The sequence below is a fragment of the Grammomys surdaster genome, unplaced genomic scaffold (assembly GCF_004785775.1).
Source record: "Grammomys surdaster isolate TR1022 unplaced genomic scaffold, NIH_TR_1.0 126048, whole genome shotgun sequence".
In the NCBI taxonomy this organism is placed as follows: Eukaryota; Metazoa; Chordata; class Mammalia; order Rodentia; family Muridae; genus Grammomys; species Grammomys surdaster.
Genome location: NW_021620860.1, coordinates 2,789,182 through 2,804,047, shown reverse-complemented (window position 1 = coordinate 2,804,047; position 14,866 = coordinate 2,789,182). Strand labels below are relative to the sequence as shown.

At 49.9% G+C, this 14,866-nt stretch overlaps 2 protein-coding genes across 4 annotated transcripts; one reads left to right on the top strand and one right to left on the bottom strand.

Annotated features, from left to right (window-relative positions):
- The first annotated feature begins 295 nt into the window (after positions 1-295).
- Positions 296-6,272, top strand: Prr15l (proline rich 15 like). 3 transcript variants are annotated; one of them, XM_028755189.1, is made up of 3 exons: positions 296-520; positions 2,358-2,400; positions 5,123-6,272. In XM_028755189.1, exon 3 carries the CDS (start codon positions 5,154-5,156, stop codon positions 5,454-5,456), a length of 303 nt encoding a protein of 100 aa, XP_028611022.1. In that variant the 5' UTR covers positions 296-520; positions 2,358-2,400; positions 5,123-5,153; the 3' UTR covers positions 5,457-6,272. The 3 variants fall into 3 exon arrangements, with proteins under 3 accessions (XP_028611022.1, XP_028611020.1, XP_028611021.1); XM_028755187.1 differs by lacking the exon at positions 2,358-2,400 and having other exon boundaries at positions 481-520; positions 5,126-6,119; XM_028755188.1 differs by lacking the exon at positions 296-520 and having other exon boundaries at positions 2,349-2,400; positions 5,126-6,119.
- A 2,464-nt stretch (positions 6,273-8,736) lies between these two features.
- On the bottom strand, positions 8,737-14,778 carry Pnpo (pyridoxamine 5'-phosphate oxidase). Its single transcript, XM_028755046.1, has 7 exons — positions 14,491-14,778; positions 13,236-13,360; positions 12,018-12,117; positions 10,807-10,860; positions 10,437-10,565; positions 10,056-10,126; positions 8,737-9,914 (listed from the first exon to the last, which is right to left on the bottom strand). Exons 1-7 carry the CDS (start codon positions 14,626-14,628, stop codon positions 9,746-9,748), a joined length of 786 nt encoding a protein of 261 aa, XP_028610879.1. The 5' UTR covers positions 14,629-14,778; the 3' UTR covers positions 8,737-9,745.
- Positions 14,779-14,866: the final 88 nt, after the last annotated feature.

Genomic DNA, 14,866 nt, shown 5'->3' with positions numbered 1-14,866 from the left:
GGAGAGGGGTCTAAGCCTCTTTGGAAGATAAAATGGGTGGGAGAGGCTTCGGCGATGGTTCCAGAGTGTAACCAGACACTAAGGAGCTGGAAAACTGAGGCGAGAGGCTCCAGTGCGCCCCAATCCCAGACGTCCCTTGGGATTCCGTCCTCTAGCTTGGTGATCCCAGGAGGACCCTGGCTTCTGGGTGGATGCAGGGGCACTGGGATTGGATTTCTGGGATGATGAATATTCATCAGCCTGAGCCAGCCTCTGCTTCTGTTTACTTTGCTGGGAGGGGCCGGGTTTCAGGTTCACCTTGACTCCTGGAGCTGCAGCGCAGCAAGCAGGTACCTGCTTCTGCACCTGTCTCTTACACCTGCCCTGCAGCTGCTCCTACCCACCTCTCCAGGCTGAGTCTGGCCAGCGCGACACCCTGGAGACACCCTCTCCTCCTCCAGTCTCACCTGCCTGGGCAGCTCCTACATTCAACTCCTCTAGGGAAAGTCGCACCTCCAGCCCAGAGCAGTCCGGATTACAGGTACAGACAGCAGGAACTGGTGGGTGGGGAAACCTAGACACAGGTCCTAGCCAGGATTTCCCACTCACGTCTCCATGGTGGACAAGCTCAGTAAGACTCTGACTTCGTCCAGTCTCATCTCACTGGCCTCTTGGGGAAGGTCCAGGCCTCCAAAAGAATTCCTGCTGAGAAAGTTTTTATATATACATAAAAACTCTTAGCTCAAGGCCATCCCCTCTGGCCCACAACCTGGAACATGTATGTGTCTGGCTATCTGGTAGAAACGACTCCCACTTCCTGTCCAATCTCATTCAGAGTGGTCTAGGACCACTGGGCCCTGTAGAGGGAGGGAGCAGGATCCACAGTACAGAACCGACTCCCCTTCTGTCTCCCCTGCACCTCCACCCCCGTCTCAGTCAATGGTTAACTTGTCCAGCTCAGAAGGAGCTTGGCCCATTCTGGAGAAAGCCCTTCAGAAAGTGTTCCAGTAGGGGTGCTTATGTGCATGCCATGCTGCTAGCTTCTCAAGGAGGTGGTCAGTTGTCTCATAAAGGCCTCTCATGCATGGGCCCTGAAGCTATGCAAATAGCAGAGGTGGAACTGGCATCCTTGGGGCCTGATTTTCCTTATCCCAGTATTGCAAGGCCTAGGGCAAGGGCCCAGCCCTCAGCCTGGCACCTCGGGGGCGTCTACTAGCAGACAGCAGCCCTTACCACACGCAAGATCTGCATCTCCACCACCAGGTCCCCACCCCCACCCCTGGCTTTCCACAATCACTCATGGGTATGTGACTAGAGACATTTTACCCTCTACAGCTCTGGAGATCTGGGGAGCCGGTACACCATGACACTTTTTTGCTGGTTGGTTGGTTTGGTTTGGTTTGAAGACAGGGTCTCACTCAGACAGGCTGAACTAGAAACTTATTAGGTAAATCAGGCTAATTTTGAACTCATCAATCTCTTGCCTAAGTGCTGAGATTACAAGTGTATACTACCAGACCTGGCTCATAATACCTGTTCTTTGTTTTTAGGCTCACTCTTCCTTCCTTCCTTCCTTCCTTCCTTCCTTCCTTCCTTCCTTCCTTCCTTTCTTCCTTCCTTCTTCCTTCCTTGTTTTTTGTTTTGTTTTTTTATTTTTTGTTTTTATTTTTTTCTGACACAGAGTTTCTCTGTGTAGCCCTGGCTGTCTTGGAACTCTCTCTGTACACCAGGCTGGCCTCGAACTCACAAATCTGCCTGCTTCTGCCTCCTGAGCACTGGAATGGATGGAGTGCACCCTACTGCCCTGGCAGACAATTTATTTACGTAGTCCTAACTGTTATGGAACTCTGTGCGTAGAGCAGGCTGATCATAAACTCACAGAGATCCTGCTGTCTCTGCCTCCTGAGAGCTAGGATTAAAGGAGTGTGTCACCAGCCCAGGTAGATTTTAGACTGTCTTTTGTGTGGACTAAAGACTCTTGAAGCTGAGTTATTATGAAAAACAAGGAATAATCCATCCATTTGTCTGTTTTTTAAAATTCAGATTTACATAGGTTAGGCTTGCCTCAAGGGACAAACACTTGTTCAGGTGTTTAGGTGTCCTGGGCAGAGAGGACAGAAGGCCAGCAAAAAGCATCCTCAAGGGTTCAGGGTGTTGTCTGGGTGGTGGTGGTGGTACATAATTTTAATCCCAGCACTAGAGACGCAGAGGTAGGCTGTGAGTTAGAGGCCAGCCTGATCTAAAATCGAGTTCCAGGACAGCCAGGGCTGTTATACAGAGAAATCCTGTCTCAGAGAGAGGGGGGGGGGAGAGAGAGTGTGTGTTCAGGGTACAAGTCCAGTCACAAAGCACAAACTGCTCCCATTTCCGGTCTTCAGGCCAGTCCCTTGTGACCTGTGGCTCCTTCTACTTCAAGGAGAGGTAGGCTCTGGGAATGCCATCTTGATATGCAGTATGAGTTGTTAAAATGGGCATATTTCAACTTGCATGGGCAGAAGCCCCTCTCCCAACATGGGGCTAGGAAATTAGGTGCTTAGAGTAGATACAGGAGCTGGATCCGCCATCCCTCCATTCTCCAAGTCTCTGGCAGCTCCAGATGGGCAGTGCTGGGTCAGCAAGGCAGCTGCCGAGTGGCACACTCGACCTCCTTCCTTGCCCTCCCACAGCTCCTTCCAGTAACCCACTCTGGAACACCAAGTTCTGTGCAAGGCTGTGCTAAGCCCAGGCGAGGCACGCTGCCAAGACAAACCTCTCAGGCTGTCCCCTTGGTGCGCTCAACTCTCCAGGTGCCTGCAAGTACCCCTCCAGCCCTCTTCCCTGCTCCCCCGTGCTCTAAGTAGGAGTTTGTACAAGATCTCTTTTTAGCTGCTGTCACTTGAGCCCAGCTGAAGGGGTAGAACGATCAATAGGGGTCTGCTGCCTGGATAAAGTAACAGGAGTGCCTCCAGGGCTGGGGGTGTGGGGGAAGGGAGTTGTGCAGAGGGGCAGGGACACCACAGGGGACAGCAGCAAGAGGTGCTCAGCTGGTTTCCAGCCTAGGCCAGAATCTTGCTTTTATTTATTTATATTTTCTGAATTTGATATTCTCTCCTTACTCTAGATACTCATATGATTATGGAAATTATGGAGATCAGAAAGCCAGAAGGGCAGACAGCAGTATTCTATATTTCTTCTACATTAAAAACAAACAAACAAACAAACAAACACTACTCAATTTGTACGTTTCTTTCTGGTGATTTTATAAAATGCCATGGAGACCATTGGGGGATTTGGGCTGGAGAGATGGCTCATGGGTTAAGGGCACTTGCTGCTCTTCCAAAGGACCTGGACTCAGCTCCCAGCACCCACATGGCAGCTCGTAGCTGTCTGTGATCCAACACTCTGACACAGACATACATGCAGGCAAAAACCAATGCACATTAAATAAATAAAATAAAATTTAAAAAGATTAGGGGTTTTGGTGCTGGAGATTAACCACAGAGTTTGGGGGTATATTAGGCAAAAGCTCTACAACTTAGCTATGCCCCCAGATCTTTCCATTATCAACTTTTTAAAAAAATTACATTTCTGTTTTGTTTTTTGCTTGTTTGTTTGAGATAGAGTCTCACTTCATAGCCTTGGCTGCTGGTCTGGAACTCACTATGTAGACCAGGCTGACCTTGAACTCAAAGATTGCTTGTCTCTGCCTTCCTAATGATGAGATTAAAAGCGTATCTCACCATGCCTGGTCTAAATGAAATATTTTTAAAAAATTATTTTGTCTGCGTTATGGTGGAAGCCAGGGGAGGAGTTGGGAGAGTCAGGTCTCTCCTTCCACCATGTGGGCCCTAGAGATGGAACTCAGGTCGCCAGGCCTGGTAGGAGGGGCATTTACCCGCTGGCTCCCTTACAAGCCCCACCGTCAGCTTGTACAGCCGGTAACAAAGGCAGATCTGCATAGCCTTCTATTTTTCTGGTGTCTATTGGCTTCTGCAACGTCCTTCCCAGAATTATCCTGGTACATTCCTAGGTTTATAAGACCAAGCTGCCAACCTTCCCAGGCCCAGAGCTGCCTTTGCAAACCCTTGTGGAGGTGAATTCCTCCAGGCTTCCGCCCTCTCGTCCTGTCTTCCATGCTGCAGGCATTAGCAGTGGCCAGAGAGCTTCATTCCCAGGCCTTCCTGTAGCTTATAAGCACCTTTGTCTGGAGGTGACTCCATGTCAGGACACATGGCTCACAAGCAGAGAAACCTGGATTTCAATCCCCAGTCCCACCTTATGTATTACAGAAGGGGACAGGTACAATCCGTGAGGATGGCATCTCATGAGCTCCACCTGACTGCCTGGCAAATCTTTAACTCTCTTTCAAATACTTGTCCTGTGGCAGCTTGGTGGGAGTAAAAGAACAGCATGCTGACGGTCATTCCCCCTCCTAAGTTTTACTCTGTAAAGCAGGTCTACCTGTGTAGACAGGCAGTAGTGGTTAGGCTGAATGTCAGGGCACCATGGGATGGATAAACACACTGAAGCCTAGAGACCTAACTTGGCTAGACGTCAAGAGCCCAAGATTTCCCAGTCCTAGATGGCAGCAGCCCTCTCCTCAGGACAGACTCTTGTTCATCACTGTTGGGAATGACAAATGACCGGAACTATCATTTTGTCATGTGCTTCTGCTGGTGTGACCTGTCAACAGTCTGCCAACACTGGACAGGGGTGGGAAGGACTTGCTCATAGTGGCAAAGACCAAGATATGTGTGGCTAGGTAAGGGGTTTCCCTAGCCTGTAGCTTGGAAGGAAGGACCTCCAAGCTCTCTCTCTGCAGCTTTGTAAGGCAATAGGGTTGTCTCACTGTCCCTCTGCCTGGCTCAGTGTCTTTCTTGTTGTTGGCTGCTTTGAAGGCTCTTTTCCTACCCTTCAGTCCTACCTTCAATACTTGCTTGACTTTTTTATTTGTTTGTTTGTTTGTTTGTTGAGACAAGCCCTTACTATGTAGCCCAGGCTGGCCTCCAATTTACAACCCTCCCAGCTCAGCCTCTGTGCTGGGATTATAGGCATTAACCAGCACACCTGCCTCTATCTCTTAAAATAGCCAGTCACTATGAACGAGCCTGGACAGGGCTGGTCCAATTTCACCCACTGACTTTGTCTTTCTCATTTGGTCCAGCAGAAGGCTCTGCCTGGGTTTAGGGGCCACCATGACTGAAGTTGGTTGGTGGAAGCTGACCTTCCTCCGGAAAAAAAAATCCACTCCCAAAGTGCTCTACGAAATCCCTGACACCTATGCCCAAATGGAGGGAGGTGCAGAGCCCCCAGGACCTGATGCAGGAGACCCTCACAGTGACTTCAACAGCCGTCTGGAGAAGATTGTGGACAAGAACACCAAAGGCAAGCATGTCAAGGTCTCCAACTCAGGCCGTTTCAAAGAGAAGAAAAAAGTCCGGGCCATGTTGGCCGAGAACCCCAACCTCTTTGATGACAGGGAGAACAAAGGGCAATGAAGGCGGCCGAAGAGGACAGTAGTGCCGCCCTGCTCCCCGCCACTGGTGGGGTCTGAGGCAGGAGCTTGCCACGCTGGCCTCTTTGGTCATAGTCATGGTGGCGGTTGATCCCTGCTGGCCGGAACACCCGGTTCTTAGGTTTTTATTTATGTGCCCCAGCTTTACGAAGTGCCTCCTCATCCCCATGATCACATACAAAGGCACTCTGGTCCAGCATGAAAATTGTGACCTAGAAGTACTGCCGTCCTTGACATAGTGGCTTGGCTCACAGGGAGGTGGCACAGCAGAGAAAAGACAGAGAACAGGATGGACTGACTCCACCCTCTCCCTGGGTAACGGGGCCAAGGGTGAATTTGAAATGCTGCTCCCTCTACTTTCTCTACCAGTGACTGTTCCCTGGGCCAATTCAAGGAGAGCAGTTTTTCCGGAAGTCACGTGACCCTGGTTTCCTTGGTGCCAGAGGCGGAGTTGCTAAACTTGAGATCACCTCTTAATTCAAGGAGTAAACTTCCTGGAACTTTGCTCCTAAGAGTGGAGGAGCAAAGGACACGGCACTCCCTGGGGTGCTACTGGAAGCTAGACCAGAATTCCTCGTGAGCTCTTTACCTTGACCACCACTTCTGTGGTGCTGAATTACATACTCCCAAAGAGAGGCCTCACTGGCCGGCCCAAGGATCCAAACTGGAGGAGTGGAGGGGTTTCCCCCACTCCTTCCCTGATCGTATTTAAGATAGACGAGCTCCCGGAGTGAGTCCTGGAGCCTTGAATTTTGTTGGAAAAGTAGGTTTTACTTAGGAATAAACAAGACTGCAGAAACCATGGTCTTATTTACACCCTTACCTCACTTGAATGCAGACGGAAGCTCCCATGTCCCTACCTTCATGTGAGTGAAACGGACATTTGGGCCCTTCAAACTTAAGGAAGGACCCCCAAGTGTGACAGCGTAGGGGCTGTGTCAGTAATTCTGTCAAACAAGGCTTTTTTTTTTCTAGACAGGGTTTCTCTGTATAGCCCTGGCTGTCCTGGAACTCACCCTGTAGACCAGGCTGGCCTTGGACTCAGAAATCCACCTGCCTCTGCCTCCCAAGTGCTGGGATTAAAGGCGTGCACCACCACTGCCTGGCCAAACGAGGCTTCTTATCGCCGGGGTGAAAGGAAGGAGAAAGATGACCCCTGGACAACAGAGAGGCCGTGGGGACAGACCTTTGGTAACAGACCCAAAGTCTCAGGGGTTTAGTTTGGGACCTAGATTTAAACTCTGGTGCTACCTTGATGAGCTTGGGAACATTTCAAAGAGAGACTTCTTTGAAGTCAAGTATGAGAGTAAATCCCTGTCGTCTCAGCTCCTGCTGAGGCTGGATTGCTGGTTCAAAGGTCAGCCTGGGGTATCCATCATGGCCCTATCTCAAAAACAATACACCAAAAGCTCCTCAGGGCTGCAGACCCTTTCCTTCCTCCTCTTTTTCTTACAGGATGCCCCCATTCCGACTGCTTCTGTTTAAGGACCAGGAGAGAGTTCTTGCCCTGTAATGTTAAATCCTGAGAACTGGAAAGAAAACCAAACCAAACCAATCATCCAAATCTTTGGAGCTCATGTTGGGACCAGAGAGAGAGCAAGGTGGCTACTCTGCTATGTGGCCCAGCAGCTTTCGGGTCAGCGCCTCAAAGTGTGCTTGGACACCCCACCCTGTGGAACTGTTGCTGAGGAAGTTTATTGCCAAAACAAACACACCTATACAAGGAGACCTTTGTTAGGTGCCTCACCCAGGCCAGGGGAACTCAGGGGATAAGGGAGGCAGACCAGGGGCTGAACAGAAAATAGACTCAGCGCCCTGCCTTTACCTCGGCCTTTGCACCCCTTCCTTCTCCCCAGAACTTTCTAGGTATCATTAGTTACTCAGTTCATAACGTTTCCCTAAAGGAGCTGAGGCATCCCTCAATCTTACAGCCTTGCTGTTAGCTACCACAGACACTGCTTATAACAGTCTTTCTAATTCCCCAGCCCCCATCACTGAGGCAGGTACTGCTGACAGCACCATCTTCTCTTCCGCCATCTTCTCTTCCAGTTAGCTAAGGTCAGAGACATCAGGCACTTGGCTAAAACGAGAGCTGCTCTGTTTGTGTGAACCATGATGCCCTGCCCACCCCAGCACCTTCTATTCTTGAATGTCTCTTGTCTGTGGTGTGGGCAGAGATAATCAGTTATCTTCTACAGAACGAGACTGGGATGAGACAGGACAATGTTTATGTCCTAGGCCACTGGGAGGTGACTGTCACCAAGGGGAATGTGCAAGCTCTGGAATCAATGGGAGAGAGCCAACCGGTTAGCCCAGGGGCTAGGTGTCCTCTAGGACCCATGCTGTGGGTCCCTTTCACAACTGCTCATCCTGAGATTACTTAACCCCAGGTAGGGAATGAAGATAGGTAGGTACTGGGCACAGACTCATTTGTTTTTGCTTTTTTTGAGACAAGAACTCACACTGCAGCCCAGGTTGGCTTGGAACTCACTATGTAGCCCAGGCTGACCTCAAACTCACTATAATCCTCCCCATCCTGCCCCCCAAGTGCTGGGATTACAGACATGATCCATACTGGAAGAGAAGATGGCGCTGTCAGCAGTACCTGCCTCAGTGATGGGGGCTGGGGGATTAGAAAGACTCTGTTATAAGCAGTGTCTGTGGTGGCCAACAGCGAGGCTGTAAGATTGAGGGACGCCTCAGCTCCTTTGGGGAGACGTTATGAACTGAGTAACTAATGAGGCCTTCCATCTTTTACAGAGGCTAGACAAACACTCGACTGCTGAGCTGTTATCTCAGACGTGTCCTTTCATGAGCTCCCTGGTCTCTAAGCTTTTTACATGCACCACCACAGTCCCAGAAAGATCTCTGCAGGACTCTTCCAGGGAGACAGTGCATGTCCCCCTAAACTGGAGACCTGGATGGCTAGAGAGATCCAGCTGCCCAGGGAGTCCTAAGCGAGGCAGCTGCACGCTTTCAGGAGCTCCCAGGAGGAGGAACTGAGAGTGTAAATACATGCAGGAGACAGGAGAGGCTATGGTTATCAACCACAGTTTCACTGGGAAGCAACCCAAGGGGAGGAAGGGGGAGGCAGAGAGGCTGCCCGATACTGGCCTCCACTGCCCAGTAAAGACCAACCCTAGCCACTGGGCTCCCCCTGCTGGACCCAAGCAGAAAAGTCCTGTAAATTGACTCCCCAACTGTCCTGTCTGCTGAGGTGCCTCATGGGGGCAGACAAGATGAAATCAGGTTAAACATTAATATCACATACGGCTGACACGTTTTTATTACACACTTGTACACTGGATCTGACAGTTGAGATCACACTAAAGCTTGGGGGACACACCCCTAACAGTGGTGGGGTACAACACTTCTCAACAACTCATCGGCATATACTAATAAAGTCAAAATCCATGGCACATTAGCAAAAGGGGTGAGGTAGGTAAGGGTACCTGGCCGATGGCCACAGGGTCAACGTCCTTGCTGGACCCAGGCTTAAGTGGGGGATCAACACAGGACAAAGTTGCCTTGGGAGGAGCCTTTGTCAGTGACAGAGGTTGAAGCACACAGCCACAAAGTCAAAAGAAGGCAGGTGTCCAGAGTAACAAGTTCAAGGCCAACCAGAACATGTAATGGTTTGTCTGAGTCACAGCAAACATGGGCTGGCCTGGCTCCTTTCCATGGCCAGTAAGCCTTTTGTGTCTGCAGCCGGATTAATCTATTACTGGAAACGAAGTCAGACCAGCTGCAGCTCCCAAGATGGGCTTCTCCCAAACCCAGGGGCAAAGTCGAGGGGATAATTATGAGATTCTTTTGCTATTTGTGATTCTCTACAACACAGTTGTACTCTGTTCCAGCGGCTGATTCCGAGTTCAGAGAACTTGGACGGTGAGTCCTGGAGAGACGTAGGTAGAAGAGATAAGAAAGGAAATGGGCTTAGCTTAAAAACAAAGACTAGAGCTGGGCCTGGTGGCACAAGCCTGTAGTTACTGCTACTCAAGGGACTGAGGCGAGGAACTCAAGGCCAAGACTTGCCTGGGATAGATACACAGTGAGTTCAGGGCTAGCCTAGGCAACTTAGTCTTAAAAGGTAAAAAGAAATAAATGCTGGGGTTCTAGCGCAGTGGTAAAGTGTTGCCTAGTGTGACCAAGGTTTAAACCCAGTGCCACACACACAGAAGGTAGACCTGGTTTCCATTTTCTCATCCCATCTTAACAGCTCTCCCCCACTCTCTTCCCCCTGGTGATTCCCTAACATTCTTGAGTCCAGTGTCAAGGTGCCAGTCTCTCATACACCCAGTCTTCCTCCCCATGGTGGGTCATGGGTCCCAGAGGGGAGTCTCCTGTTGCCAGGCCTCGACGGAAGACAATACGATCATGCAGGCGGTTGGTTTGGCCTTGCCAGAATTCCATCACTTGGGGGTACAGGATGTAGCCACCCCTACAGAAGAAGCAGAGGTTTATTGTGCCCACCTCCCTTCTCATCCCAAGTTCTCTTGCTTCTCAGAGAAGGATATCTATAATTCCAGACAGGGCTGCAGGGTCCCTTTCTGGATGGCCACTAAGCAGAGGTATCACTTACCAGTATTCTGGCTTGGGCACCTCTTGGTCCTGGTAGAGCTGCCCCAGTTCCTCATTTTTCTTTCTCAGGTACTGTTCAAAGAAGAAGACAGAGGAAGAGCCAGGCACAGGAAATGATCCACTGAAGGACTTACATACACAGGCTCTGGGGCGGGAGCTGGGCCAGGTATTGGGGTCAGAGGTGAGGAAAGTAGGCCTGGGCCCTAGTCAAGAGGAGGGCCAGATAGAGGAGGCCCATTTCCCATCATCCCCTGATCCTCCCCCCTAGGAACATCAACCTTTTCTGCTAATTTGACAGGACCCTGGCATCTCCTAGAGACAGCCTCTGGGGATGAGCTCAGGGCCCGGCTCATCAGGAGGATCATACAGGAGCCCTACTTACTTCCCGATCGGGGATCACAGAACTCTGACGACTGACCACAGCCCCAATCTGGCTGCTCTTGGGGCGGGAATGGAAGTAGTTCTCGGCCTCCTTCTCTGGTAGTTTCTTCACATGGCCTTCCACACGCACCTGTTCGTGGATGAATCTGGCTAGGTGATGCTTGACACTACTTACCCTTTCTACTAGCACAGGCCCGGGTTCTCGCTGTTCCATCAGCTGCCCCAACACTCCCAGCCCCAGCTAGATTCTCTGAAAGCTGTCTGAGAGGCAGAGTGGCCAGGCCCAGGCAGGATATGATTCCTACATTCACTTTTAAATTCACCCCTGCCAACCTAGCCCACCGGAAGTTGTCGTAGGGACGACCACTCACCTGACGGTTCAGGGGCTCCCAGTAGAAGACAAGAGAGGCAAAGGGGTTAGAGTCCTGGAAAGAAGAGAAAAGCCATAGGTACCATCGGAACAGGAAATTGATACTTCCTACACACGGGGGAAGATGGAGGAGGATGTCATCAACACATGCATTCACTCTCATATCTCATTTAAATCCTCAAAGGTGAGCCTCCTGTGACAGACACATCTGAAGACAGGCCCTCAGGAGCTGAGTAACATGCTGGATTTTACACAGCCAGTGGCAGAGCAGGGTGTAAGCCAGGCTAACTCCAGCGTGAGACTCGGCCATTCCAATCATCACAATTGTGGTTTTGAATATTTCTGTTCTTGTTTTTGACACAGGGTCCTACTCAGTAGCCTAGACTGACTTAAATTTGTGCTAATCCTCCTGCCTCAGCCTCCTGAATACTGGAAGGCATGAACCACCACACCCAACTCACTCCTGGAGTCTTGAGAGTCGATGTGAAACTTACCTCGGTGTGGCTTCACCAAATACATATGAAATGCCAACTCCTGTGTACCTTAGAACAGGTGTTGGGGATAAAACAGGTTAAATAAAAGCGGCAACGTTTGTTCCACAGAGCTTAGTATGTAGAGGAGACAGGTGTCAATCATGTAATCATGTAAACAAAGCATAGCCAAAAGCAAAAAAAAAAAAAAAAACATATATACAAATATGTACACACACACAGAGAGTAATGCTGTAAGGTGTACCGCTGGCAGACAGTGCCAGGCACAAGCTCAGTGTTAGGTAAAGAAGGCTTCTCTAGGGCTGGAGAGATGGCTCAGTGGTTAAGAGCACTGACTGCTCTTCCAGAGGTCCTGAATTCAAATCCCAGCAACCACATGGTGGCTCATAACCATCTGTAATGAGATTTGATGCCCTCTTCTGGTGTGTCTGAAGACAGCGACAGTGTACTCATAAATAAAATAAATAAAAAAAAAAAAGACTCTTGGTCCAGCTCTTGCTTTAAAAAAAAAAAAAAAAAGAAGAAGGCTTCTCTAATGTGGGACCATGTGGACGAGACCTGAAGGAACAGGTGCTGATTGGGTAGCAGATGTGGAAGTGGGTGTGGCTTATTCATTCATAGTGCAAAGGCCTGGAAGCGGGAGGGAGCCCGAGCAGAGATGTTGTAAGCCAGGACCGAGACTAGCCCCGTCCGCCCTGGGAGGATTTACCCTGACTCTCACCAGCTCTTTTCCCTTCCGACTCTCGTAGTTAGTGAAGAAGCGGAAGCCATCCTTGCCAAAGCCCTTCAGCAGCACCATGCGGGCAGAGGGTTTTCCGTCTCTAGGGGGCACACAGCAGAGCAGCAGGTCAGAACCCGTTCCAGTGTTCTTACCCTTGAGCAACCCCTTATCGAGGCAAATGTCAACTGTGTAAATCATGTAAACAAATGCATAGACATAAACTGAAAAGAAAAAAAAAGGCAGAGAGTCAAGCTGTGGGATCCGACGCCATCAAACAATGCCCTTGGGATATTAGTGTGATTCCACTTATCTGGGGCTCCTTGTGGATCAAACAGTATCCCCTAAGGGATGTGTGACTGTTTTTGGAAGGCAGAGGTTTTAGGGAGGCAATTAAGATTAAATGTAGTCTGTGGGGTGGGACTCTCTCTAATCCAGTAAGACTGGTGGTGCCTTTGTAAGAAGAGAGACAAGACAGAGTGGGTGCTCTCTCAAAGGTCACATGAGGACACAGTAAGGGGGCGGCTATCTTCAGAGGCATCACCAGACACCACCCCTGACAAACCACTTGCTCTCGGACTTCTAGCCTCCAGAAGTGTAAACAGTAAACTTCTGTTGACCGTAGAACTTTGCGACGACACTGATGAAAACCTTGTAATACTGGGAGAGACTGGACCAACAACAACGCATCGAACCAGTGTATCACACAAAGAGGCAGTGGTGGACGGTCCTCTGCTCAGAGCTCTGAGTAACACTGAGAGGAGATGTCAAAGCCCCATCTTGATGCCTGGTGCTTTAGTGAGAGGGGACAAGAGGTGCTGAATAAGAGGCTGACCTTAGAGATTTCTCAAGGGGTATGGCTGATTGGTAAGACCCATGCTGGGTTTCAAGAGAGGGATTAGGGCCTCAGGGGCAGTCCCAGCAGATGTAGCTCAGAAAGGGAAGAAAGGGCTTGAACAGATAGGAAGGCCTGAGGAAGGCCAGGGCTGTGAGTGGATACATCAGGACCGAGATGTACAAGGCACTGCATTTTATCACTAGAGAGTGTTCAGGGATCTGGCTTTGGTTTACCAGTTAAGGGCTGGTTTACTGGGGCTCAGAGAAGACTGGCTTTAATAGCGGAACTGAAGATATAATAACACTGAGAGCATTTAATTTAGGCGTTCCTAATCTCCAACTCCATCTGGAACCACCCACACAGGGGCCGCTGACTGTGCATACCTGGTGCAGGTAGCCAGACACATAGCATTGGCTTCTCCTATATCCGGACATTGAACGGCCTCCTCAAACCAGGAAGCAAACTGCTTTATGGGATCCAGAGAGGTCAGATGAGTCTCCTCAAAAGCCTAGAAAGAGAGGTTGACTTCATTTAATGAACATACTAGGTTTACTCTGTGCCTAGTAATGGGTTGAGGTGCTTTTCAAATGTAAATGCATTTAGCCTTTATAATGATGACCTTGAAAGAATGAAAAAACAAACAAACAAAACACTACCCAGGAAATAGGTTCTATGTCCATTTACAGATGATGAAACAGGCATAAAATGGCCCAATAAGTTTCTGAGTCTCCTAACAGAGAAGAGGTGAACGAGGGCTGGAGCCTACTGAAGCCCCCATTGGTCACCTTGTTCTTTTTCAAGTAGTTCTAAGGTTTCCCAGAACCCTCCATTTCAGCCAAGCGTTCCTGCACAAGTTTATGTACAAGCACACTTGACCACTGTAGCTCTGGATCTCAATTCCAAAACTTCTCTCTTGGTCCCTGACCTGAGGAGGGAGAAGATGACCCAGGGGGTGCTGAGGGAGGTTAAAATGAAGAGCTTCCAGGTTAGCCTTAAACTCACTGTGCAGCAGAAGGACCCTGACCTTTGGATTCTCCATGCCTAGTCCATTTGGTGCTTAGTTGGAACCCAGACTCCACCGAACTCAGCTGCAAGCCCACCTTCCACTCCCTCATTATTTTATACCACGTTTATGACTGTTTTAAGCAGTTTACAAATGACTAAATACAGGCTGGTGAGATGGCCTAGCAGGTAAAGACATCTACCACCAAACCTGATGACCCGAGTTCATTTCTGATGTGATGGAAGGAGAAAACCAGTTCCTGAAAGTTGTCCCCTGACGCACGCTCTAAATGTATAAAAATGTAAAAATAAGAAAACCCCCAGACCCATAGCATCCTTGTGGAGTAGGTATTATCACTTTGCAGGTGAATAAGCTGAGGTCCAGGAAGCATAAATTGCCCATGGTGATATAGTCAGAAAAGGGCTGGGCTCCAACACAGGTGGGCTCTGAAGTCAAGGGGCCTGAGTCACGTTAATCCGCGTTTCCCCTGAGGCCCTCCCCACTGGTTGTCTCTGAAACCCCCTTCTCTCCTCAGGGTGATCCCTAAATCCTGTTGCCTTTAAGGTGCTCCTCCAACCCTTTGGTAGATAATTTAAGGCCACCCCCTTTCTGTGTCCCGGTGGCAGCGGCAGCACCTCTCGGTCCCCGCGGTAACTCTTGCGCATCGGTCCCAGGTCCATGACAGCACCCCGACAGCACAGGTGACGGAGGTAGCCCGGCCACTTCGCAGGTCTCCTGAACGTCACAGTGACGCTCAGCAGCCCGTACGTCATGTCAGCAGTCGGCCACGTGACCCAGCGTCGCCTGGCCCTGGGTTCCTCTGGGTTCGGAACCAATTGCTCAGCTTGTGTATCTAGCCTGGGAAGGAAGAATTTACTAGAGCCCCAGACAAACTAGTAAGTCCTAAACTCTCGGAACCAAGGTGCCCAAGATCAGCCAATAGTTGCCCAGGACCAAAGCAGGGATCCAGATGCGGAGAGCTCATTGGTTTGAGTTTCCTGAAGCGCGACC

Coding starts and splice junctions, on each gene's coding strand:
- Prr15l (XM_028755189.1), top strand. CDS start 5,154: ATGACTGAAGTTGGTTGGTGGAAGCTGACCTTCCTCCGGAAAAAAAAA.
- Pnpo (XM_028755046.1), bottom strand. CDS start 14,628: ATGACGTACGGGCTGCTGAGCGTCACTGTGACGTTCAGGAGACCTGCG. Junction 10,861..12,017: donor GTCGGAAGGGAAAAGAGCTG/GTGAGAGTCAGG, acceptor TCTTCTTTCCAG/GACTCTAACCCCTTTGCCTC. Junction 9,915..10,055: donor GTGCCCAAGCCAGAATACTG/GTAAGTGATACC, acceptor CTTCTTCTGTAG/GGGTGGCTACATCCTGTACC.